This window comes from Gasterosteus aculeatus, chromosome 7 (assembly GCF_964276395.1).
Source record: "Gasterosteus aculeatus chromosome 7, fGasAcu3.hap1.1, whole genome shotgun sequence".
Classification (NCBI taxonomy): Eukaryota; Metazoa; Chordata; class Actinopteri; order Perciformes; family Gasterosteidae; genus Gasterosteus; species Gasterosteus aculeatus.
The window spans coordinates 13,420,787-13,446,520 of record NC_135694.1 but is presented as its reverse complement, the minus strand read 5'-3'; the positions used below and the strand labels follow the sequence as shown (position 1 = coordinate 13,446,520).

Below are 25,734 nucleotides of genomic sequence, written 5' to 3'. Positions count from 1 at the left end.
CATAACTTTTTTTCTAACTCAGGGATATGCTGTTATTACCCCTAATAAAAGGGGCATTTTGTGTTTGAAGTCTTATTCTTATCATTGACTAATCTTGCAGCGGTTGTCAATTAACAGTTTGCCTCTTTACTTTTACACACATCTGCTGCTGATTGACGCCCCAAATCAGTGACTGGAAATAGTTCTTCTCCTTTCAGTTAAATGTAGCTTAAGCGCAAGTTCAGTCAGGAAGACAATCTGTCTGACTCTGGTTGCCTCAAGCTTTTAAAAGTGTCCTCCTCTCTGTTGGCTGCCAGCTGTCATTTCAGTGTGTAGCGGATGAGAAGGCATATGGGGAAATTGTTTATCCTCTGTAGCTTAGCCTTGTTGGTAAGGATAATGTCAGATTCCGAGTTGGATCCGTTGCCAGGAGAGGCAGGTCACAAGCTCGTTGGCCAGGTGCAGCCGCATTCCAGTGCTCGCTTTGCGCTGCGCAGCAGCTCTCCTCCAGACGATCGAGCAACACTCTTGGCTCAGCTTGCGGATCGGACCGTTATTCCATCACCAGGCCTGCCGTTATCCCAGCTACAGGAGCTAATCGGGCTTACAGCTAGCAGTGACTTAGTTGAGCCCCAACCGGCGGCTGTAGCGGGGCGGAAAAGAGAGGAAAGCCGGCTCTTCTCAAGCACCACAGGCGAGGAAGAAAGCGGGTATGTCTCGTACGCTTGCTCCACCATCAACTCCTGGCACATCCACCGACAACAACGTAGTTATCACTACCCTGCAGTCCCTGGTTAGTTCTATGCACACCAGTGATGCTCGGCTACAGTCCTTGGAAAACGCGGCAAGTCAGTCCACATCATCAGCCACCATCGCCGCCAACCAGGGCTCCATGCAACAGGCAGCCGTTTTGCACACTCGGCCGTCCACATCAGCACAAATAGAAGTCTCCCAACATTCGCTGGTTTCTGCATTCCCGGCTCCGGCAATGGGTAGGCCGTACATCCCACAAACAGCAAAGTGAGAGACATCAATCTTGTTAGCATCATGTTGGTACTAGCGTAGCCTCCGGTGGTAACATTGCTGCTGTGTTTAAATCGGCAGATCCACGGCTGCTCAGAGATCTGTCAATTGGGCAGTTCCTGGTTGCATTTCTCGTATTTCGGGACGTGTTATGTGCGGTCTTCCCTGACAGAAGACAGGAGTTAGGCACTGATCGGTGATCTACATCTGAAGTATGGGAAGAACATATTTTACCAGTACCATAAGGCTTTTTTCAGCAAAGCCGCCCTGTACATCACGCAATACAACTCCCGGGTGACTGGTCTGTACCGGATACGGAGTTATTGCTCATGGTCGCAGGTGGCACGCAAACCGTGTCGTGCAGTTCCTGCTGTAATCCGGGCCACCTGGATCAGTTGTGTCCCGCGGCTCTTGGATCAGTTGTGTCCCGCGGCTCTGTTTCCGCCTACATGCTCTGGCCGTGAGGTGCCTAAACTGGACAAAACACTGGTTTGTAGGAGCTTCAATGAAAGCGTATGTACGTATCAGAACTGTCGTTTTCTTCACATATGCAGCTTCTGCAAGGATGCGCATCCCCGGTCAGTCTGCCCCCGGCGCACGTCCAGATTTTCTCCACGGGGAGGGAAACGTTGTGGGTCAAAGACATTTTGATGCAGCATCCTTCTACACCAAGCATCTGTTGAACTGTCTTCTCATCCTGATTCTGTGTTTGTAGACCATCTGCTAACCGGTTTGTCACAAGGGTTCCGTGTCGGAGTCATGGCTTTGCCTTCTGTAACGTATGTGGCAAAAAATCTGCAGTCTGCGGTTAATAATCCCAATACAGTTTGTCAGCTGATCGACAAATAGATTAGGAGGAAGTATGTGATCGGCCCGTTCAGGTCCTCTCCATTCACGGCGTTTTGCACCAGTCCGATAGGGGTAGCCACTGGCAAATACGCCATTAAGTTGATAAACTTCAAGGGCGTGGCTCTTGATGAAGGGTGTCATTTGGACTTACGGTTCTGGTCTCATCTGCTCGATAATTGGAATGGGGTTACATTATTTCATGATGATATGGTGTATTCGTCGGACTCTTTAAGGTTCTACACAGATGCTGCTCCATCGGTGGGTTTTGGGGATTATTTTCAAGGGCAGTGGTTTGCGGAACGCTGGCCTCCGGCTTTTTCAGAGTTTGAAGCGTCATCAGCATTGTATGAAATTTACTCCGTTGCCGTGGCCTGCTATGTCTGGGGGCGGCACTGGAAATGCAACCACATCTCCGTCCTGTGCGATAACCTGTCACGGTGTGGTTCACTTCCTGTCTTATTTTGTAGTTTTGTGCCACTCGTGTCCCCGGGTAACTTCACTTCCTGCCTTGTCTCGTCATCCCCTGTGTTCGTCTAATAGTTTCCACCTGTGTCCAATCACCTGCACCTCCCTTGTGTATTTAAGCCGTGTGTCTCTTGTGTCACGGGTCGCGTCATTGTCTTTTGTCACACATGTTGCCTGCTGCGTTTCCTCCCGGTTCCTGTGTTTTTGAACATTGACTATTAAAGTCCTTTGTGTTTCCTGACAACTCTGCGTTTGAGTCCTGCCTTCCACCCGCAACCCTGACAGAATGACGCGACCAAAAAAGGACTCAGCTGAGTTTTTTCCCCTGGAAGACTTCAGGGGAACCCGTCTGGCAATGGGCGGTCCACGGAGTCTCCAGCGGGCTGCTCGTAATGGGGGAAAGGTCCTCCCGGGGGTTCCAGCTGGGTACCTATACTACTCTGTCTCCCCTTCTGGAGCCCTCAGTAGGCATCTGGGTCACCATCCGCCGCCCCCCACATGGTCCCCAGAGGAGGAGACCATTTCGTGGTCGTCTGGCGGCGATTCACACTGGGAGCGGGTAATGGACCTTGCGGTCCGACTACAGGCCACCTATGCTCCCCACGCTCGGCCGCAGCGCACAATGTCCAGCGCTGGGCCGCAGCGACTTCCCGACCCCGCTCGGTCGCAGCGCACAATGTCCAGCGCTGGACCGCAGCGACGTTCCGACCCCGCTCGGTCGCAGCGCAAGATGTCCCGCGCTGGGCCGCAGCAGATTCCCGTCCCGGCCTCCCGACCCAAGCCCATGACCCCTGAGCCAGTGCCACGATCTATGCCCCCGACTCCCGAGCCAGTGCCACGATCCATGCCCCCGACCCCCGAGCCAGTGCCACGATCCATGCCCCCGACCCCCGAGCCAGTGCCAAGATCCATGCCCCCGACCCGACCAGTTCCGGCCCCACGCTCCATGCCCCCGACCCGACCAGTTCCGGCCCCACGCTCCATGCCCCCGACCCGACCAGTTCCGGCCCCACGCTCCATGCCCCCGACCCGACCAGTTCCGGCCCCACGCTCCATGCCCCCGACCCGACCAGTTCCGGCCCCACGCTCCATGCCCCCGACCCGACCAGTACCGGTCCCACGCTCCATGCCCCCAACTCGGCCAGTCCCCGCTCCGAGACTCAGGCTCCCTCCCTCCCATCCCATGGTCCTCTCCCACCCTCCCGTTGGTGATTTGAGGGCCGTCTGGGATCCGGCCCTTGAGGGGGGGGCTACGGGGTGGGTTATGGGGGGGGCTGAGCCGCCGCCGACTGCGGAGGTGTTCCGTGTCCCCGAGCTGGAGCCGACTACGGAGGTGTTCCGTGTCCCCGAGCTAGAGCCGACTACGGAGGTGTTCCGTGTCCCCGAGCTGGAGCCGACTACGGAGGTGTTCCGTGTCCCCGAGCTGGAGCCGACTACGGAGGTGTTCCGTGTCCCCGAGCTGGAGCCGACTACGGAGGTGTTCCGTGTCCCCGAGCTGGAGCCGACTACGGAGGTGTTCCGTGTCCCCGAGCTGGAGCCGACTACGGAGGTGTTCCGTGTCCCCGAGCTGGAGCCGACTACGGAGGTGTTCCGTGTCCCCGAGCTGGAGCCGACTACGGAGGTGTTCCGTGTCCCCGAGCTGGAGCCGACTACGGAGGTGTTCCGTGTCCCCGAGCTGGAGCCGACTACGGAGGTGTTCCGTGTCCCCGAGCTGGAGCCGACTACGGAGGTGTTCCGTGTCCCCGAGCTGGAGCCGACTACGGAGGTGTTCCGTGTCCCCGAGCTGGAGCCGACTACGGAGGTGTTCCGTGTCCCCGAGCTGGAGCCGACTACGGAGGTGTTCCGTGTCCCCGAGCTGGAGCCGACTACGGAGGTGTTCCGTGTCCCCGAGCTGGAGCCGACTACGGAGGTGTTCCGTGTCCCCGAGCCGGAGCCGACTACGGAGGTGTTCCGTGTCCCCGAGCCGGAGCCGACTACGGAGGTGTTCCGTGTCCCCGAGCCGGAGCCGACTACGGAGGTGTTCCGTGTCCCCGAGCCGGAGCCGACTACGGAGGTGTTCCCTGTCCCCGAGCCGGAGCCGACTACGGAGGTGTTCCCTGTCCCCGAGCCGGAGCCGACTACGGAGGTGTTCCCTGTCCCCGAGCCGGAGCCGACTACGGAGGTGTTCCCTGTCCCCGAGCCGGAGCCGACTACGGAGGTGTTCCCTGTCCCCGAGCCGGAGCCGACTACGGAGGTGTTCCCTGTCCCCGAGCCGGAGCCGACTACGGAGGTGTTCCCTGTCCCCGAGCCGGAGCCGACTACGGAGGTGTTCCCTGTCCCCGAGCCGGAGCCGACTACGGAGGTGTTCCCTGTCCCCGAGCCGGAGCCGACTACGGAGGTGTTCCCTGTCCCCGAGCCGGAGCCGACTACGGAGGTGTTCCCTGTCCCCGAGCCGGAGCCGACTACGGAGGTGTTCCCTGTCCCCGAGCCGGAGCCGACTACGGAGGTGTTCCGTGTCCCCGAGCCGACTACTACGGAGGTGTTCCGTGTCCCCGAGCCGACTACTACGGAGGTGTTCCGTGTCCCCGAGCCGACTACTACGGAGGTGTTCCGTGTCCCCGAGCCGACTACTACCGAGGTGTTCCGTGTCTCCGAGCTGCCGACGACGACTACCCCAGACGTTTCCCGTGTCTCAGAGTCTGCCATTCTAGAGACGTTCCGTGCCCTGCAGTCGCCGCTCCGGAGCCGGATTGGTGACCGCCCGCCGGGCCGACCCCCAGAGGCTCCCCGCTCGTCTGGCCGCCCGCCGGGCCGACCCCCAGAGTTTCCCGGGTGGTCCGACCAACGTCTCGGGTTTCCCTCCCCCCCACCCCTTGTTTCGCTCTAGTGTGAGCCGCCTGGAAGTCGGCCCTTGAGGGGGGGGTACTGTCACGGTGTGGTTCACTTCCTGTCTTATTTTGTAGTTTTGTGCCACTCGTGTCCCCGGGTAACTTCACTTCCTGCCTTGTCTCGTCATCCCCTGTGTTCGTCTAATAGTTTCCACCTGTGTCCAATCACCTGCACCTCCCTTGTGTATTTAAGCCGTGTGTCTCTTGTGTCACGGGTCGCGTCATTGTCTTTTGTCACACATGTTGCCTGCTGCGTTTCCTCCCGGTTCCTGTGTTTTTGAACATTGACTATTAAAGTCCTTTGTGTTTCCTGACAACTCTGCGTTTGAGTCCTGCCTTCCACCCGCAACCCTGACATAACCAAGCAGTAGTTGACATTATTAATAGAGGGCGCTCCTCTTCTGAAGATATCATGCCTTTCATGAGAAGCATCACCTGGTCAGCCGTCACACATAATTTTATAATCACCGCCTGGCATGTGCCCGGTTATCTGAATGAATACACTGGCTGATTCGCTTTCCCGTTTTAAATTCCAGGCTTTCCGGAACATCTGTCCCGAGGCCAGTCCAGTGGCAGTAACGAGTTCCCTCGTGTCACATCCAGATGGTGGTTTAGAGCAAAGCCATATGTGGGACTATTTGGAGGCAGCAAAGAGATATATGAGGAAGGGTTTAGCAGTTTCTACTGTAAAGTTGTATGATTTTGCTTGGTGTAACTTTGCACAGTTTTGTGTCTCTGTTGGCATGCCTCTTAAACCTGTTCTCATCAACACAGTTTGTGCCTTTATTTGTTATTGCGTGGAGGTGCGGCATTTCAAACCTCCATATATCCTTGCAGGCATTCAATTTGATGTTAGATGCTACGATCCTGCTGTTTGTTTTCTAATGCGGCTGTCAAACTACTGCTAAAAGGCATTGCTAAATCTGTGCCTCAGGATTTAGACCGCCGACAGCCTATCACACTTCCTATTTTGCACAGGATGCTAGATGTTCTCAGAGCAGGTGTTTTTGCCCCCTATGTTGATGCATTGCTTGAAGCTGTGTTTTCCTTAGCTTTCTATGCTTTTCTCAGGTGTGGTGAATTTACTACCTCAACTAAATCTTTCAACTCTCAAGCAGACTCTGCTTTCACGTCGTATATCCGCCCAGACGCGAAACTCGAGATTCAAAGATCATTGAAGCCTTAAAATCCTTTAAGGATGCATACAACTGGTGGGGGTGGCCTTCCCGTGGCACTTGGGTACGCATGTTTGGTGTCACAACAGGGTAACGCTTGATATCTTGAGATGTTCCGTATCCTAACATTGTTTTGTATTGTTGCATCGGGTATGCTATTGGTATATTGGTATAGCGGATGCGACCCTCCTCCACCCCAGTCACCTCCAGTCAGCATTGCGTTGTTCCTGGTTCATCATCACGTTGCTGCTATTCCTTTCACCACCACCACCAGTGTCTGGACTCCAGGGGGATTAGGCCTAGTGGACCTCAGTATCCCTGCCTTCGGTGATAGTACTTCATGATGGAGTCCAATCGGCAAAGACGTTGCACAATTCATATTTGATGCATGTGTAATAAAGTATTATTCTATTAAATGAGTCTCTCCTGATTGAAAAGCGTCAGCTAAATGACCTGTAATGTTAAGTAACACAAAGACACTGAACCATGAAGAATCCTATCTTCCTCCAAATGAGAATGTAGAAGAGGGACAGACTTCGTGCTCGCCCGGGTTCATTAAGTCTGTAGATGGGAGAAGCCACTCTCTGTCTGATGACAAAGAAGCCCTAATTAAAGCAGGCAGGAAGTTTCCGTCCCTCTGGTGGCCGTCCTACTTGTCTAAATGAGGATTTAGAATGAAGGCCAGAGGGAATACCAGTTATCCCTGTGTTTCAAAGAGATAGGGAGAGATAGCACGTGAGTGGCTGATGACACCAATGACAGACGAGTTGGGAGGACTTGGAACCCTACCGTAATTTCTGATGAATCTAATATATAAATATATTAGAACGAAAAAAAGATGTCTACATATATAAACTGCAGGTGTCCGCGTGGCAGAAAGGCCTTTTCGTCTCAAAAATCTGAGACCACGATGGTCCACTTCTAAAATGTTTTTTTCTTTTGGTGGAAACACCTTGGCCGTCTGCTCTCTGTGTGTCCACCCAGCCTTCAAGAACGTTTTCAAGTTCGGGCCATCTGCTTTTATTTCCTCTGGAAGCTTTTGACGTCTTTGTAGTGACAGATTTTTGCGAGCCGCTCGACAGGGTGCGGGAGAAGATCCTGTTCCTCACCTGCTCACACAGAGTCCAGGTGTTTCATTTTCTTTGGGTGAAGTTCCCGTTTATTAGTTTTTATACTTTATAAAACACAACTGCATATACATTTGGTTCCTGATCTCGCTGTGCGTCTTTAGTAGCGGTAAAAAACGCGTGATCTCCCCGTCACCCATGCATCATTACCTGTGTCAATTGCACCTGTGCCCCCATATGTAGACTCCCTGTCACAATAATACATACTGCCACCCGTGGCCAACCTGCGATTTGCTCCCAGTACCGCGTTGTACACAAATATCACAAATGGCTCCTACAGTCTTTTTACATTGAGCACGTTCTTCACATTGCCGTAACGTCTCAGCATTGATTCATTAATGGCAAGTTTACGTGCAGCCTCCTTCTCCGACAGCCAGATTGGTTGCCCGTAACTTAAATGGTGCATCATATGCATTGCTACGTGTTTGAATATGATGCGCAAAGTGGCTGTTCGAAACACAATCACACGTCTTCCTCGGCGCATTATCTCTCGCTCTTGCGCGTTAGCCCATATAAAATGATTCGGTTAGCCGCAGGGTTAAAAGTGTGGGGAAAAAAGTACTGGCTTAAATTCTGGAATTTACGGTATATACCATATATGCATACAAGGGAAAGACTCCTCAAACCCCTCAACTCTAATTGGAAAATATACCAAATGCTACAGAAAAAGTTGTAAACCTAGGGGAAACACTGAGATTGATGGCAGATGGAACTTAATTATATCAAATAATGATTGGAAACAGAGCTTCGGATATTTTTCTCCACTTGAGATCACCTTCTTGACAGGAACTTGCTTAAAATACAATAGAAGACAGGTCCGATAAACAGACATTTGGGAAAGCGGGGTATCAAGAAAAACACTCGTGGGAGCAAGTCACCTGCAAAGGAGGAAGAATTACATATTTTAGGACCCTTTTTGTAATTAAAGCAGTGAAATATTAGCGGACATATGGAAAAAGTAATTATTAAAAAAAGGAAAAAAAGACGGGCTTTCTTTAAATAGTCAAGGTAATAGGACAATTTAAGTAATTAGACCAGCAATTCCCAAAGTGTGGGCAGTGGGCCGCGAAGGTACTGCAGGTGGGCCGCGAGAGGTCATTTACAATAAATACATTAAAAAAAAATATTTTCAATTTTGAAATTAATATCAAAACATTTATGATGCAGCACATTAGTTATGTGAAACATTAATTGATGAAGCACAAACAATTTAAACAGATTAATAAAACAATAAGGCTCTCCGCCTGTCGTTATTCAACAAAAGCTAAACAAAACAATGTCACATGGGGCGCCCTCTTGTAGTATTAAAGTAAATATACAGCATTTTCCGCACTCGAAGGCGCACTTAAAAGCCTTTAATTTTCTCAAATGACAGTACGCCTTATAATCCGGAGCGCCTTATATATGGATCAATTGATTAATCGGTTGATCCATACTGGTTGTACACGGCGCTCAAGGCACTCTGCCAAACATGCCAAAGCTCGGTCTACACCGGCGAGATGCTGACCGGGCGCTCTAGCGCGTGAGATATGGAGCTTGTTTCAGGGTGCGTTGGAGACACAAAGCTGTCGTTCTTGAGATTAAAGAGCGAGAGACGGCGCCTTTTTCTTTACAGTAGCTGAACCATCTTAACGGGGAAAATAAGTTATTCTAAAAGGACCCCTTGGCAGGCGGCATGGCTGGAGAGCAGCCAAAGATTTAAGGCGTGGATGGCGAGGGGGGCGGCGGGAGCGGACGCACCTCGCAGCATCGATCGGACCCTGGAAGCACCGTCTCCACCTCCCCACATCCCCCCCCCCCCCCATCCACCTGCCCCGACGTAAAACGTTTGACGCAGTATCTTATGCGCATTATAATCCGAAGCGCCCTATATATGAAAAATGTTCTAAAACAGGTCATTCATTGAAGGTGCTTCTTATTGTGCGGAAAACACGGCACATGAGCTCCAGAGAAAATGGTATACAAAACATACATTGTCGGTTAATACATTTTTAATCAGTTAAATTCTTAAGGTCATTTAATCATCCCTAGTTTATGTTTTGATCAGAGTTGTGATTAAAGGTTTGGGTGGGCCGCAAAAGATTTTCAGATTTCAAAGTGGGCCGCGGCATTCTTGAGTTTGGGAACCGCTGAATTAGACAATTGTTCTACAGGTGGTTTGATGCTCAGGTTTAGCCTGTTCCCTCGTTATTGCATGATTAATTAAGCGGATAAACGGTCTAAAGTTGAATAAATGTTGAGTTTGCATTTGGTAGCTGATTTTTGGACCCCTCAGCATGCGGACCAAATATGGGTCAATGCAAGTGAAAGGAGCCAAAATTAGGCTGAAAAAAACTAAACTAACAGGCAGACAGCAGAAAAATTAGGATTGGCCAAATCAAAGTTTGGTACATTCTTAAAAAGAAGGTGAAGTACTGGTAAGCTAACCAACACCTAAAGAAAGATCAAGAAGGCCACATTAGATGTTGCCAGAAAACATCTGAGGAAAGCTGATCAGTTTAGGAACAGGAGTCTTAGAAGGAATGACATACCACAACCTCTAATAATCATGGTGGATGCAGTGTTATGGGGTGGGCATGTATGGCTGCCAATGGAATAGGTCACTGTGAGAAGTCAACTCACAAGTAGATTTGCGTACAGGGCTGTTACACGCAGCAAAAAGTGATTTATAGTCTTGTCCGGGCTCTCTTCACACTACACCAAAAGATGTCACTAAGAGGTTTGTGAATCAAAGTAAATTAGTTTCCATTTAGGACAGAGGTTACTTGGATGACAGGATGGGAAGAAATGCACAAAGGCACTATGAACACGATACAAAATAAAAACTAAGATTCGTCTTTAACAATTGTATAGTTGAGGTGTTAAAATAGTAAGACCATTTGCTTCACTCACGTTTTTTTTTATGGAGGATGCCATTCTTATTATACATATTGTTGTGTCCCTCATTCTTTCACTTCTTTGAGGAGGAAAGAACATGGATGCAGTCTCCACTTCACAACCGCTCAAGCATCCCGATCCCGAAGGGTCTGCAGCCTGTAGTCAGCGTGGTAAGCGTGTTGCGTCACTTCTGCTCACTTCTCTAAGGCTTAGATCGTAGTTCCTTCTGGACCCTTGTCCTGACACCTGCCGTGGCCCTGCTGCTGCCATCATCATCATTATTATTTTAAATATCAATCATATTACTGTCATCATAAACCAACATTACCCTCTCCTAAAGTATTTGTGCTCTCACTCCCCACAGGCTTCTGTGGATGGTGGTTCTATCTGATGGTGGTTGTCCCTGCAGTGGTCCTGCTGTGCGCCTGGCTTACTACTCGCAATTATTTGAATAATTTCTGTTATAGGAATTGAATGTATTATACATCTTTTACATTATTCATTCTGTACACATGACATCCATTGTAGTCGGTCCATCCAGGGAGAGGGATCCTCCTCTGACGTTCTCCCTAAGGTTTCTTCCCTTTTTTCCCCATGGAAGTGTTTTTCAGAGTTTTTCCTGTCCCGATGTGTGGGTTTTGGGACAGAGAATGTCATATGTGTAGAGACTGTAAAGCCCTCTGAGGCAAATTTGCAATTTGGGGCCATACAAAATAAAAATGAATTGAATTGAACATGAATTAGTATTTAAAAAAACAACAGAGGTCCTTCTCGTGCAAGTTGACCACTCCCGCTGTTAGCTACCCTTCAACACAACAGCCTGATTTTGTTTTTTCAAGACATTTTTAGCCTGACGAGAGCAGATGTTACAAATGTACAGATTACAAACATACTTCTGGCATTGCACTCAGGTTTGTTTGAACTGAAAATCTTTTCCAATGAGCTGCAGCCCACATTCAGTCCATCCGACAGAGGTTCTATAAGGACTCCAGCTCAAAGTAGACTGAGGCAGTTAGAAAGCACTTTTTATCTCAGCTGAGTCAATAACAGGGTTAAAGCTCATGTATGAAAGAAAAACCAAGAAGATAAAACAAAAAACAGAACTTTCCATAAACACAGCTTCCAACAGGAAGTTGTACTGATGCTGCAGAGTACTTAGTGCTGAGTACTTAGTAATGATACCAATACACAAAGATGTCAAATGCAGTCCTTTAACAAGCTGATTTATTAGAACCGTGCCTGACTAAAACCCCAGCGAGACTCTGATCAGTCGCAGCCCCAAACAATGCAATCCTTTCCTGTGGTACAGCACTCTGTTTCTCGGGGGGTTCACACAGCAATAAAAGTTTAAATTTCAACTTCTAAGAGCCTGGCCACTGGTCACTGTTGCACTCTGCAAAGGCAGCCAATCAATGGGGCATTTACTGCCTTACTGCAGCCTTCATGTTTGAATATCGACGATGTGGGATGAACAGACATTGAGAAACAAACACCACCTTCACACGAGAGAGAGATACTTAGATGGTCCCAGAGACACAGGGGCATTCTCTGATGGCTTTCTGAGTCATCACTTATGCTTGTGTCCACATCTCACAGGCCAACTAAAGCCTGCGCACACACACACTTTCATGGCGGGTCTTATGTTGCGTTTACACCAAAAGCAAAGGAAATCGCAACCCTTTACACGTGCGAGTTTACTTGCCCCACTATTTGTCGTTAATTTGTGTCATCCGCATCGCACTTCATTTGTACCAGAAAAGGGGCGTGCGGGGTGCTTGTCTATCGGTCTCTGGTGAGTGGCAGTTTTATAAAATATATTCATGCTTTGGCAGCAAGACGGCAGTGATGATGGGCAGTATCTCAACGCTCATTGGCTTTCGCAAGACAGCGTCAAAACTTTGCGTTGTTTGCAAACATTTGCATCGACTTTGCATGGAATCTACTACTGCGAATAATTCGCTTTTGCCGTGAAGGCAGCATTAGCATGAGACTTTGTAAATGGCACATTGAGCATTGTGTGTGTGAGAGAGAAAGAGAATGAATGTAACATCTAGCAGGGCTCATTGCTGTTAAATGAAGTGAGGCGAAGCGGCTGGGACCTCGGGTGTTCTCCAGAAGCAAAAATGACAGAATGGCTGCCTCCTGAACCGTAGCTAGCTTTTCATCCGCCTGGTGGGTTTGTCAAGTGATCATTTCCACTTGGCCGAGTCTAAGCATCACACGACTCGTGTTTAACCACTGGCCTAGTTTCCCTTTTACAAGACCATGCTGTCAGGAGAGAAGGGGTTTCTGGATAAGGTTTTAGTCATGTCATGTTCCATACTCACTCACTGTCAAGGATTACAATAAGAAATACACTAACTTTAACAAATATGTGTATGTGTTAGTTTAACTTCAAAAATAATATTTTTATTTATTATTTTAAAATATTAGAACATTTTGAAGTTAAGAAAATCTGAAGAAGAAGACATGGACATGGTCATATTATGGATAAAAGTCAGTGCTAAAGGTCCCACATAAATAATATTAAAAATTTACCACTTTTGCCAAAGCAGATGCACCTGGACCGTAGAGGCTGATGAGGAAGCAGAAATGTGTGTCCCTACAGCAAGCAGATTATCAATGTACACTTTTTTAAAAGAACTGTGATGGTGTACTGTATTTCAACTGAATATTCCAGAAAAAAATTCTGCAAAGGGTCCGCAAATAAACAGCGCTACTTGTTGATGATCCCTCCTATCCCAGTCAATAAAGAAATCCAGGATAACTGAAAAAGCGCAGCTTGATTTAGGATGATCGGCTCATCGCGGCTTAATTGGTTACACGTTTGCCGAGCCAGGATGAGAAGGTGAAGCTAAATCAATCCAGGTGTAAATAGCTGGGATCAGGCACGTTCACAGCTTTCTTAAATAGACCAACAGTAGCGATCACAGATTTAGTGATGCAGAAATGGAGAAGACGCGTGCGGCATATTTTTCACGCGCTGACCAGCAACTAATTATGGAAACTTATGAGAGGGTGAAGCATCGAGTGTACAAAAAAGGAAATACGGCTGCTGTTATTAAACGCAGAGTAAAAGCATGGCAGACAATCGCGGACCGACCAAAATATCTACTTACTAGGAAAGTAGTACACTGTTTTAATTTTTTGTTTAGTTTTATGTGTTGGTTTTATTGGTTTTATTGCCGTTTATGTGCTAAATGTGCTGTTTTACTGTAAAGTGTCCCAAAACACCCTCTCACATCTGAAAGCACGTCTCAATATCAGTGCTTCTTCATTCAAAACGTCGTTCAGAAATGGGCATGCCATGGTGCAGCAAGAAACACAGGTGAATGGGACTTTATATATCGCCCTCATCACGTTTACAAGTGTTCACTCCTCTGCCGCGACCTTAAATTGCTTGCAAAAAACTCTTGATCAGCATTCAGCATTTGTTTATTGTTGTTGTTCATTTAAACCGCTATGCGCAGAGAGCATGTGTGCAAGCGAGAGGTCTGCGGCCTTGGCCATTAGTTAATTTACTTATTTTAACGCCGAAAACTGCCGTAAATTGTCAGAAATTGATGTGGGCCTCCCTTGGCAGTTGTCCCCCCATGACCCCCCTCCTCCTAATTCTAGGGGAGGCTTTGACATGTAAATGAAAATGCTGTTAGCTATACAGCATTCAAATCAGGGTCGCAGAGGGAGTTTTAGCCCAGGTGACATTTTTTTAAAAGGTAAGAAAATCTCTGGTACAAATAGATCAGGCTCAGTAGCCTAATTATAGACTCTTACATTTGAGCTTGAATTGATTTATTTAATTCAAATATGCTAGATTACTGTGTACGCCATTAGCAATGGCAAATGTTATGTAAAAAAGATACACAAAATAACTTCTTTAAAAAATTAGTTTTAATCAAGGTAAAATGAGCATTCCATGCAAACAACATCTGAATCAGCATGAGGGGTCTGCAGAGATCACAGTCTCCTAGAGCTCAACTACAGTGCATAGTGGCAGGACTACAGTGACCTTTTCTTTGGTCTTACTTAAATGCACAGAGGATGTATTAACCACACATCTTCTAGCAATGCGCTCAACTGGCAGAAATGATGCTGGGTATGACGTGTCTATGACGTGTCTGTGTGTCTGCAAGCCCCAAACTTCTATTGGCTTTCCATAAAAATGTCTGTCCGGGTGGAGATGAAGCCAGGAAACTTGTGCAAGAACATGTTTAAATGCCGTACCCTTTGACACAACATTAACAACTATAAACTGCTTTATACAACAATAACAATAACCTCGTATGTGATTGGAGGACCCTTAGACTCCTCGTCCAAGCAGTACTTGCAAGACGAGCATACAAACAGTGTGTTACTATATTCAGAAGAACTGTATCTCCAGTTCCTTTGTTTGGTTTTTGCTGCTTCGTGAATAATGGCTGGACGACGTCTCGCCTTCAACTCCTCTCCGCGGTCACCAACTTTCGGCCAGTCCGCAGACAGACGAGAAGAAACTGCTGAATGCTCCCAGTGGATTGTCTCGTCAACTCCAACAACAAACTGCCGATATCAACGAGCGGTTCGCTCCACTGGAGCGTTCGGGACTTTGCGGGTTTCTGTCCATGGAGGAGAGGAACCGACTCAAAGAAGAGGAGACGGGCGCACGATCCCAAGATAGCGGTAAGAATACGTTCGATGACTGCAAGCTAAGCTAAAAGTAGCATAGCCTCAAGCTAAGCTAAGAGTAGCCTAGTAGCTTTACAAGTGAGCAGAAACAGCTTTATTAAAGTCTATTTTCTTTGCCGTGTCGTTTACAGGAAGCGGTGCGCCGTCTTCACAACTCCGAGACGAATTACAGGCGCCACCAACCGGAGCAAGGGTAAGATTTAAAGAATATGCTTTCATTCTGCGGTATAAGGAAATATATACGTATAGATACCGATCATAACTGTACATTTTGTTTTCACAGACTAATCTCGCCTCATAATGAGGCGGTGACCTCGTATTTGCTCCAGGAAAAGTCCAGATTTAGACGACGTCATTGTGTGTAAGTGACACTGTTTACCGTTTCTCCTTCCTTGTTAAATGTTACTGTGACTTGCGTTTGATTTTTTTTGTATTCATACCACACTCATTTAATTGTTTTCCAGCCGCCTGTAAGACGTATTTTGAGACGGTACGCAGGAGCTTCAGGTTCAGCCGGAACACTCATTGCGGGCGGAAGCTGCGAAGGATTCAGCGCGGAGTCGAGCGAGAAGAAAGAGGGTCAGAGTTTATTTGCTGACTTTTTTTCAGGTGCATTGATAGATGTGTTGTGTCCGTATGCATCGCACAGTACTTATTCATTGTTGTTTTTACAGCTGCTGGAATCGAGACAAAGTGTGCTGGCTGATGACGAGGTGGAACTCTGGCAATCCGCCACCGTAGAGCTCACGTCGGACGGAGAGGATGGCGTTGTTGGCGGGGTCTCGGGGTGGATTGTACGGTCCCAGTTAGAGACGACTCAGAAATACAGATCCCCGCACACTAGGCGCCTGCACAACAGACCTGCCTCAGAAAACACGGCGCCAGTGACGGTCTACAACCCCGAGGAGGCAAACAGACAGTTTACTGAGTTGTAGTTTTTTAAACCGCCTTTAAGTGTGGGCAGATCCTCACTTTGTATATAGTTGTTGATTGTGTGTTGTTAATAAAGCTCTTTCTTTGCATAAACATGTGGAAAATGTTCATTTTCTCTATAAATTCATTGATGTCCTGGTTGGTATCCTAATAATAGTGTAGTAGCCTACATAGGATAACCATGAAATGAATATACAGCATAATATGAATATATAAATTTATATAAATAAAATCAGGCGGATCAGATCTGCCAACCAATCACGAGTGATTGAAAGTTGTGGTTTCATCCAATCATGAACAAGGAAACTCAAGCCTGGTCTGCCCAGGTGTGGTTTTGCTGCCAATCACGAGTGATTTTATTTGTTAGTAAGTTGTGGTTTCATCCATTAAGGAGTAAGGATATTCAAGCCCGCTCGGCTCGGCCACCCGCGGTTTCGCTGCATTCATATGCTAATTAGGGCCATTCGCACCTCCGCCAGCTCTCCACCTACGTCATGGTTCGTTTCCGACAATTTGTTCAAATTCAACTGCTGTGTTCCATCTTGTCTTCACAAAGCTGTCGCCACTATGAGGACGTCCGACAAAGGGAGTTGTTGGCTCACTTTGTTGAGCGGGGTCACCAAAATGGACTGCATAAAATATTTCTGCAGCGACCTCGGGGGTGGGGGAAGGGGGTGTAGGCCAAGACCTTCTGCTACTACAGATTAATGAGAAAGAACAGGTTTCATCCAAAAAAATTACGAAGTGTGTTTGAGAGGTGACTTGGCCACAAAAAAGAAAGCTAAAACAGAGTGACCCCACAACACAGGGCAGCATCTACTCACCACGGGCTGACAACTTCTTAGTATTGATGATTTTGGCGGCATATTCCTGCCCTGTGGAAATCTTCATGCAGCGCCTCACCACGGAGAAAGCCCCCCTGCAGAAGTCACACACGTGCACGTTTATACAGTATAATTGTTTAATCTCACTGTGTCACTAATAAAAGATGATCTTAGTGTACAAGTCCTTTTGAGTCCTCTTTCCGTAGGAACCAGTGACGTGCAGTCTGTTTAGGCAAGGTAGGCACTGCCTCCCCAGCCAAAATTCAAACATTAAAATGTTTTTTTTTAATGTATTTGTATATGTGTGTTATTCCAAATGTTTAGACGTTAGATGACAAATAAAGCAGTTACGCAAAATGAATACAAAACAAATAGTAGAGTAAGCAGGGTTTTTACTGTCCATTGTTTTGTTCTTTTTTTAAAGAAAATGTTGCTAGGGTTGTCACAAGGCCAAAATTATGACTTCAATACTATACCTGCCAAAATATTACAGTACCCGATACTTACGATACCACAAATGCAAAACTGGAATATTTATCTATGATAGTAATAAATAAAACATCTGTAAGGTTCCCTTTTTTACCTGGCCTCTGTTTGACTGTCTGTGGGATAAACAATGCTTCATTTACTTGCATATAGAGTTTGATATTCTCACATTCATATTTCCTTAACCAAAAATAAAAAGAATTGGGTCAAGATCTACCGTCAGGCTCCACCAGCATGTAGCCTATTGTATCAAGTGTGTATTATTTGGTACAATTTTGTGTGCATTCTGACCTCATGATCATATAGGCCCACATGAGTGAAATTGTAGGTTATTTTGCGTGTATATATTTCTGCTGGACTATTCAGTAACTTATTTGCTGTCTTGCTTTGTCTTGTGTTGCACTTGCTTGATGTTTGATTGTTTTTGTCAAGCTAGCCAACAAAGCTACAGGGCTGCCAACACTCACGGTTTGCATGTTTTCACGCACTCTCACCACACACCCTACGCTAAAAATGTCTGTCTCCAACCTCGCCGACAGTAAATGGCGTATCTGTAACCCGATCCACTACACGTAGCGTAACTTACACCCCCCAGTCGGTCGCAGAGTTCACCCGACAACATCTCACTCCAAGGTTTTGTGAAAGGTTGGCAGCTCTGTAGCTCACAACAACATTACAAAGAAGCCAACGCGAGAGCACTTAATACAAGCATGCTTCTGCGTCTTTACCCACAGTCGTGTCAACGCACTAGTTTCAATTCATGGTTCTAAAAGGCGTCCGCGTGTTGCAGAGCAATTCACCGCCAGAACAATAGGTAGAGTAACGTTTTTTGTCGAATATGACCTAGAACAGGGGTGCCCACACTTTTACGGCTCGCAAGCTACTTTTCAACTAACCAGGTCATGGCGATGCCGGCTGACGGGGGGGACCGGTAAATAGTCATAAGGAGTCGGTATGAAGAAAACAACGAGCGCACATTCTTGGTCATTACCTTACGGGAGTCAGCCTGGGTTGCTTTGGGAGGAAATGAAATCTGTCCGTTAGTAAGCAAGAATTGCTAAACCCCATTACCATTACTTTTGGTCATCTCCCGCGGTAGACTGTGCATGTGTGACGTGACGTCATTTTTTTTATCGATGGCACGCAATCGACTGGTACTGCCTTTGAGATCAACTGGCCGTATTGAGCACCCCTGACCTAGAGAGTCACTTCTTTGTATGTGGAAGTCGTTGGTTTGTTTATTTATTTATCATAGTCTTTATTGCCCCGTGCATCGCCACTGCTGCTTTTCATCGCGGACACATTTGTCCCGTATTTTCCTCCACAACTTTGTGCACCTCTCGACCGGCAAACCGACGTTTGCGGAGATCTCCCTCCATGAATCCAACCCGCTTATACAACCTGTCATTGGCGGGTTGTATAAGCACCACATCACATATATATTAAAAGATCGAACCGTCCAGGTTGCGAACCCATGCAGCAAAATGCAAACACATCACGCTGCTGTTCGCTCTGTGCACTGCGCCACGGGGCAGTACGCTGGGTTTGGTCTTAATATATTAATAGAAGGTGATTGGCATGGAGGAAACCTTCTGGTGGAGGGGATCTGAAACAACTGGTTACCTTGGGCGTGTCTTCCATGACATCCATCTGTGGTTCCACTGGGTTTGCACTGGGAAACCACCTTTGGAGCAGGACTTCTGCTGTCCAGCATGCTTTCTTTAGAGCTACTTTATTTTGTTTTTCAATGATTTATTTATTGTGACTGTTAAAACACTATTATTTAATAAAATTTCCTTTTGGGAGCTTTATAAGGTATTTGATTCCTAATAGAAGTTTTGCAAGTGTACAATCTGTTTCACTCAATTCCTTCACTTTTTGTGGGTACATCTCTTGTTCGGAAAGATCGTATGTTCGACCTCATGGCGTTTTTATAGGGATGCTGCTTGTTAACTTTAATTGGGTGACAATTAAGAATCGATACATTTCTTTGGATGTGTTCCAAGACACGCCCATGGTAACCAGTTGTTTCAGATCCACGACACCAGAAGGTTTCCTCCATGCCAATCACCTTGCATTAATATATTAAGACCAGTCCAAGCGTACTGCCCTGTGGCGCAGCGCGAGTAGCAGCATGATGCGTTTGCATTTTGCTGCATGGGTTCGCAACCTGGTCGGTTCGATCTTTTAATATATTTTCTTAACTTTGTTTTGTTCGTGTCTGTGGTTTACATCACGCGATGGCCGTAAGAAAACAATATCCTTTTTTTATCAAAATGTGTCGATGCAAGGCTGCAGCCTTGTGAAGAAGTAGCGTTGCACATGTCCTGAAGTGTTCCAAGACACGCTAATCAGTTTTAGATCCACGACACCAAAAGGTTTCCTCTATGCTGATCTACGTCAACGAAATGAATAAATTATACAAAGGGTCAACAAATTTCTGTGAGTCTCCGTGGCGCACTGCTAACAGCAGCCACCAGGTTGAAATTTTGATGTTTTGATCCACCGGTTTTTTTAATGTAAATGTTTTCATACGTGGCTGTGATGTGGTGCTCACTTATACAATCGTAAACGCTGCAATGGATTTGTGATGCGTTTTGAAGATTTTCAGCAATATGTTTGTGAATGTGTGACGAATCAGGGAACTGAGGCGGACACATCTGCAGCTGTGGAGTAAACACAAACACGCACGCGTAGGGAAACCAGTAGGTGGAAAAACCAGTAGGGGTGTAACACCGGTAGCAATTCCCGACAAAGCAGCAAAAATCGACAGAACACTTCCACCAATCCAAACTGCATCCACCTAGGTCTCTGCTGCCTTTCACGCGCCGGGCTAGTCGTCTATGAGGATGTCTGCCGGAAAGTGGTCCAGGATTATTGTTAAATCATGACGCGTCACAGTGGCAGTCTGTATGTGTTATACATTACTCAATGGTGGGGTTTACGCTTGAATAAAGAAGAAATGTTTCCTACAAGAAGTCTGTGCTAGGCATCATGCAGGGAACCTTCCTCCACGATGCACGCGATGGGCGTTAACGAGCAGCGACAACGTACGGATTTAAAAAGTGGAGCGAGACTTGGAAGCAATGACTTTTTTTGACGCTTGCGCTAGTTTTCCTAACAAGTTAATACATTTGAACGGGATTTGTCGGGGCGTCCTTTCTGCCCCCGGATCTCACCAAACTGATCCAGTTAGGACCAGGTAGCGTCTGAATTAAACTACGGAAAGTCGCAACAGAGCGACACGGCGCTTCTCGTCGATTTACGTATGCAACTGTAGAACATTAAAGAACTTACTTCCCCAGCTCCTCATAAAGCTGGTACTCATCAGTAAACCTGGTGCAGGTCGTTGAAGCCATGGTAAGGGTAGCGGAACTCTGATGCCTCACTGGCTTTAATTCACTCCGGGAATAGTCTTGATCCCCTCCGACTGTGACGCAAAAGTGAAAGTACAAGAAAACTCTCGGCTCCTCCCGGTTCCTCCTGGAGTTGACAGGGACGTCGTTATCTGCTGTTGTTCAATAGTTGAACGCAGTCAAGTTCTAATTAACATACAACATTGGTTATCCGGTGGGTGATTTCAAAATAAAACAACACATCGACCTGTATGTAACTAGGATGCCTCCCGCTGGAGGTTTCCTGGGCACGCCCAACTGGTAAGAGACCCTGGGGAAGACCCAGGACACCTTGTCTCTCCCAGCTGGCCCGGGAATGCCTCGGGATCCCCCAGAATTAACTGGAAAATGCTGTATATGAAGAGGAAGGGAACCTGCTGGGCCTGCTGCCACCTCGACCCAACCCCGGATGAGCGGAGGAAAAATTATGGATGGATGTTTATTCTGCATTATTTTTGGTCATTTCAAACCCAATTTAATCAGTTTTTAATGTTATTTGTACTCCATTGAAACCTAATTAGTTGCTGTCGTCATGTGTGTGTTTCTAAATCCTGTTGTTGTGTAAAGTACACCAATTGTATATGTTAGAAAAAATCGAGGTTAAGGTAGAACAATATTTAAAAGCTCTGCTTAATCAATAAGATGACGACCGTTTGGTAAACCCCCTTTGTTAATTATTATTTTGTTCTATTTAATTTTGCATGTTGTTATTTAGCTCATAGTTGGTCACTGAATGGCCAACTTGAATCCATTACTTTATTCTGGAGGTAACATAACATAAGATCCGTTTTGTTCTTGGTATGCTGTGGGTAGTATGATGAAGTAAGTTGAATCTGCTACACAGCAGCGCCATCTCAAGGCTGCCTCCCTTCTGTATGGAGCCGGATTTGAGAATGAAAGAACACCCATTCTGATATTATTGTTGTATTGTATTGTTATGACCCAAGAGTATCGAATTTAGACAACTAACTATATTCAGTTGGTACATAGAAACTAATGTTTGTAACCAGAAAGCATTGCTGATCCTGTGCTGTCTCTTTTTCTGCAGCAGCTTCATTGATCATGAGTTTCCAGTTTATTTTTAGCTTCCTCTCTGAGATTTTCAACACGTATTATTAATAATTGAAATTCCTGGAGGTCCACATTGTCTCAACAAATTGGTCTTGAAAAGCATGATAACAAGAGGCACTACAAATGCTGAATTAATCCACTGTGTTACATAGAATTGGAAGAGACTGCACAGCAGCCATTAAAGCACTGGGAGCAGAGGATGTCTCAAACCATAGATCCTTTCAACTCATTCACCTTTAGCTCTCAACACTGCTCTCAATAAGCTGGAAATTGACCCCAAAGGGCCTTATTCATTTTAGCCACTGGGGCAGGATTTACCTGTCAAGCATCCCATGGGCCTACTGCAATGATTAGTGTGTACAGTAGTATGTTCTTGAGACACTCGTTTTAATGTGTAAACGGTTTTAGAATTCTTCCCTAATCTAAGGTCTTTGTGGTATTCATGGACAGGATATTGAGGTGTAGTCGGGGGGGAGGAGGGTTTACCGTTCGGGATGCGGTGGATGTCATCGCTGCTTTTCGCAGATAAAGCTCTCTACTAGTGAATCTTCGTTCCTTTACTCACCTATGGTTATCAAGGATGGGTCATGACGGAAAGAACTAGTCACAGGTCACAGGTACAAGCAGCCAAAATGTGTTCTCTCATGAAGGTAGCTGGCTGCCACTTAGAGATAGGGTGAGAAGCTAAGCCATCCGTGAGGAACTTGGAGTAGAGCCGCTTTTCCTTTGCGACAACCCATTGCATTCTGTCCATCCTGGGAGAGGGATCCCTCCCCTGCCGTTCTCTATAGGTTTCTTCCTTTTATCTACTTGTCTACTCTGTTTTTTTTCATTTTGGGGGGAGTTTTTCCTGCACCGATGTGAGTGTTTTCGGGACAGAGGATGTTAAATTGTAAAGTCCTCTGAGATAAATTGGGATGTTGTGGTTTTAGGCTATACAAAATAAAATAAATTGAATCGTTCAGGATGCAAAACACTCCACGTCTCCTGTTCTGAAAAGACGCTATAACTAACTAACACTTGATTGGGTTTAGTTCCACTTCCTCCCAGATGAAAACATTTTCAGTTAGAACTGTTGTAACCCTCATGAAATTATGGCTACTAATATCAGGAGTAGTCAAAGTTATTGCCTAAAGAGGGCGTACTTGCATTCCGTTCAAGGGAACTTCCCACGAATAAGAAATCCTTTTATCCTTCCAAGATTTTCCCATGAGACGTGAAAGAAAGAAGCTCCCGGATTTCGGTATAAAATAACATAAAACATTCAAAATATTACCATAGTTTACATGTCATTATACTAATAGTTTACATGTTATTATACTAATAAGACTATTTTCCAACAACTTGAGAGTGTCAACTGAAGTAATTCCGTAGAATAATCCAATACTGGAAACTCCGGTGAGTGAACACGTTTAGCTAGTCACTGCTAGTCACTACTAGAATCATGCTAGAGAATTTGGGAGAGAACTAATACTGCTTTTAAGTTGCTATTTGAAAGATTACCTCTTTAAAACCAATCAGAGTAATAACATAGTAATTATCATTGTTACCAACGAACTTTAGCAGCCTGTTATCATAGTTAACACCATGTTTAATGTTATAGATGGAAAGAGTGAATGTTAACCCCCCCACACTGGTGCTCACTGTATCGTGGAGGTAACGTTGAGCCTTACAGCTAATGTCTTGACTGACTTAGCACAGCTAGTCAGCATTGCGATTTGGAATGTTATAGAATGAGTTGTTTACGCAGCTTGACATTAGTAGCAGATGGCAATGGTTTACTATGCAAGTGCATTGCAGATGCATAGAACCTGAATACTGTAAATTATTCTCATGTTTAAGTATAGTGATATGATATAGTAATTAATTATCACATAACATATTGATGAACAAATATGTGTAAAACAGATGATGTGATGTGTTTAGTGATGTGAAATAATAATAAAGTAATGGTTACACATATAGAACATAAATTAATGAGATCTCATGTAAGAAATATAATTAGAAAACACATTGATTATTCTGCACTTTGTGTAGATTGTTGTTGTTTATGCAAGAATCTGAATTCTGTGAATCTGAACGCAGAGATGGCAAGCTAAACCCAGATCGTGTGGCCTACCGTATCATCCAGACCGTACCTGATTCGCTTATCAAGAAGACATCAGACCCCAGTCTTGCCATCAGGTAGACAGGTAGTAAGCTACAGTACACATAAAAACCTGGACCAGAACAGAACTCGTGGAACTTTCAAGCACACACTATTTCATGGACTGAACAGACTATATCCTGTAAAATATACATATACACACACTGAAAAGACTGAGTTCTTTTTACAAGAATCATACAATTTCCAACAATCTACTCTTCCTTTTTTATTTTACAGTGTTTTATACTGTGATTGTTGCATGACCAATTGAAGTGAAGCAATAAACTGGCCGTTTGTTCAACTTGTTCTTTGTCTTAGTCCTACCTCTCCTTAGAATCTAGATATTTAGTGTTTTTTCTAATACTAGCCCCAGATAAGTGCTACACTAGCTATGCAGATAATTCTATACTAAGGACAGACCATCTAGACTCTAGAGCAAGCAGCTACTACAGGGCCCCACAACCTCATGAGTCCTGCAGGCCCATTGTATCTTGTTTTTGTTTTGTACTCTTTATTTACATTTCAGTTATATTTACAGTATTCTCAGAATGTATTCTACATAGCAGTATATATTTAATCATACTGATTATCTTTTATATTATATATATATATATATATATATAATACTGCATTGCCTGTGATGGTGACAAAAATAAGATTGTTATTTACTGCTTTTTCTTCTTGTTGGAATAAATATTGATACCTTAATTGTTTTGCATTAAATCTGGGATGTTTTCTGAAATTGATTTGATTGCCCTACCCAGAACATTTTTCATTATTATTTGTTTGTATGCCAGTTGGATCACTTTATTTTCTCATCTTTATCCCCTACGCCTTGAAAACTGGTCCACGTAAATGTTATTTGACATGAAATGGGTCTGTGACGCAAAAAAATTTGGGGGCTGCTGCACTGAAGCAGCTATACTCAACCTTTGGGCCTCAGAATACCATCTAGTGGCAATCTGAGGTATTGCCAAATGGTTGGATTACATTTGCTGACAAAGTCATAAAAGAACATCATCAAATGCAGAAGGAGGAGGGTAAACGTTCTCTCCATTAGTACACAGGGGCAATCATACACATCTGTCATTAAATACACAGTTAAGTCATTTTGATACTGAAGCATTTAGTACAGCAGTACCGTTTCCGTCACATAGTGTTAGTGTAGCGAGCTGCAGTTAGCATGTGGAGTTCAGACAATCCAACATTTCTATCTGGTGGTGAGAGAGGCATCGAGGGAAGGTCCATGTGAAGACCCAGTGGGAACTTGTACAACGGCAGTTTGACAAGAGAGTGAAGAGAGCAATGTGGATGTGTTTTGATTCCACACTGAAAATTAGTTTTTTTTTATTGCCTTTCTTTTATGAAAGGTAGTGGAAAAGACAAAAACAATGTTGCATCTACAGAAACCTGTGGTGAGGGAAAGCAAAAAGACTAAACAAACAAACAAAAAATTTCAAAGTAGGTTTAACTCATATCGTAATTAAAACAGCACAGCATGTATTCTAATTTGAACATCTACATAGTTCCTACAAGATAATGGAAGTATAATTTTAATTTTGCAGATGTTTATAGACCTTGGCAAGACTTCCTATGACATCTCTGTCAGTTCATTTTGCTTGTATATCCACTTGAAAAAAGAAAATGCTCAAATAGCTTTTACAATTGGAATGTCATACCTTTGCCAAGAAGCTGGAAAGCACCACCCAGCAATGTGTAAAGCTCTGAAAGCATGCAACGCATGCTTTAAATGTGCTTTGAATTTGGTGTTTTGGGTGGTGCTCACAAGATACAGTCATGGTTTCTGTATAATTCGGATTCTCCTGGGTTACAGCTGTTTTATATGTGTGTT

At 45.6% G+C, this 25,734-nt stretch overlaps 1 protein-coding gene across 6 annotated transcripts in view; it reads right to left on the bottom strand.

Moving 5' to 3' along the window:
- Positions 1 to 20,818, bottom strand: part of camk2d1 (calcium/calmodulin-dependent protein kinase (CaM kinase) II delta 1) — a 70,312-nt gene extending 49,494 nt beyond the window's left edge. For all 6 annotated transcript variants that reach the window (XM_040181671.2, XM_078105860.1, XM_078105859.1 and 3 more), the window contains exons 1-2: positions 20,568 to 20,818; positions 16,785 to 16,879 (exon numbers count right to left, since the gene is read on the bottom strand). In XM_040181671.2, coding sequence (XP_040037605.1) covers positions 16,785 to 16,879; positions 20,568 to 20,629 — 157 coding nt within the window. In that variant the 5' untranslated portion in view covers positions 20,630 to 20,818. The remainder of the gene's footprint in view (positions 1 to 16,784; positions 16,880 to 20,567) is intronic.
- Positions 20,819 to 25,734: the final 4,916 nt, after the last annotated feature.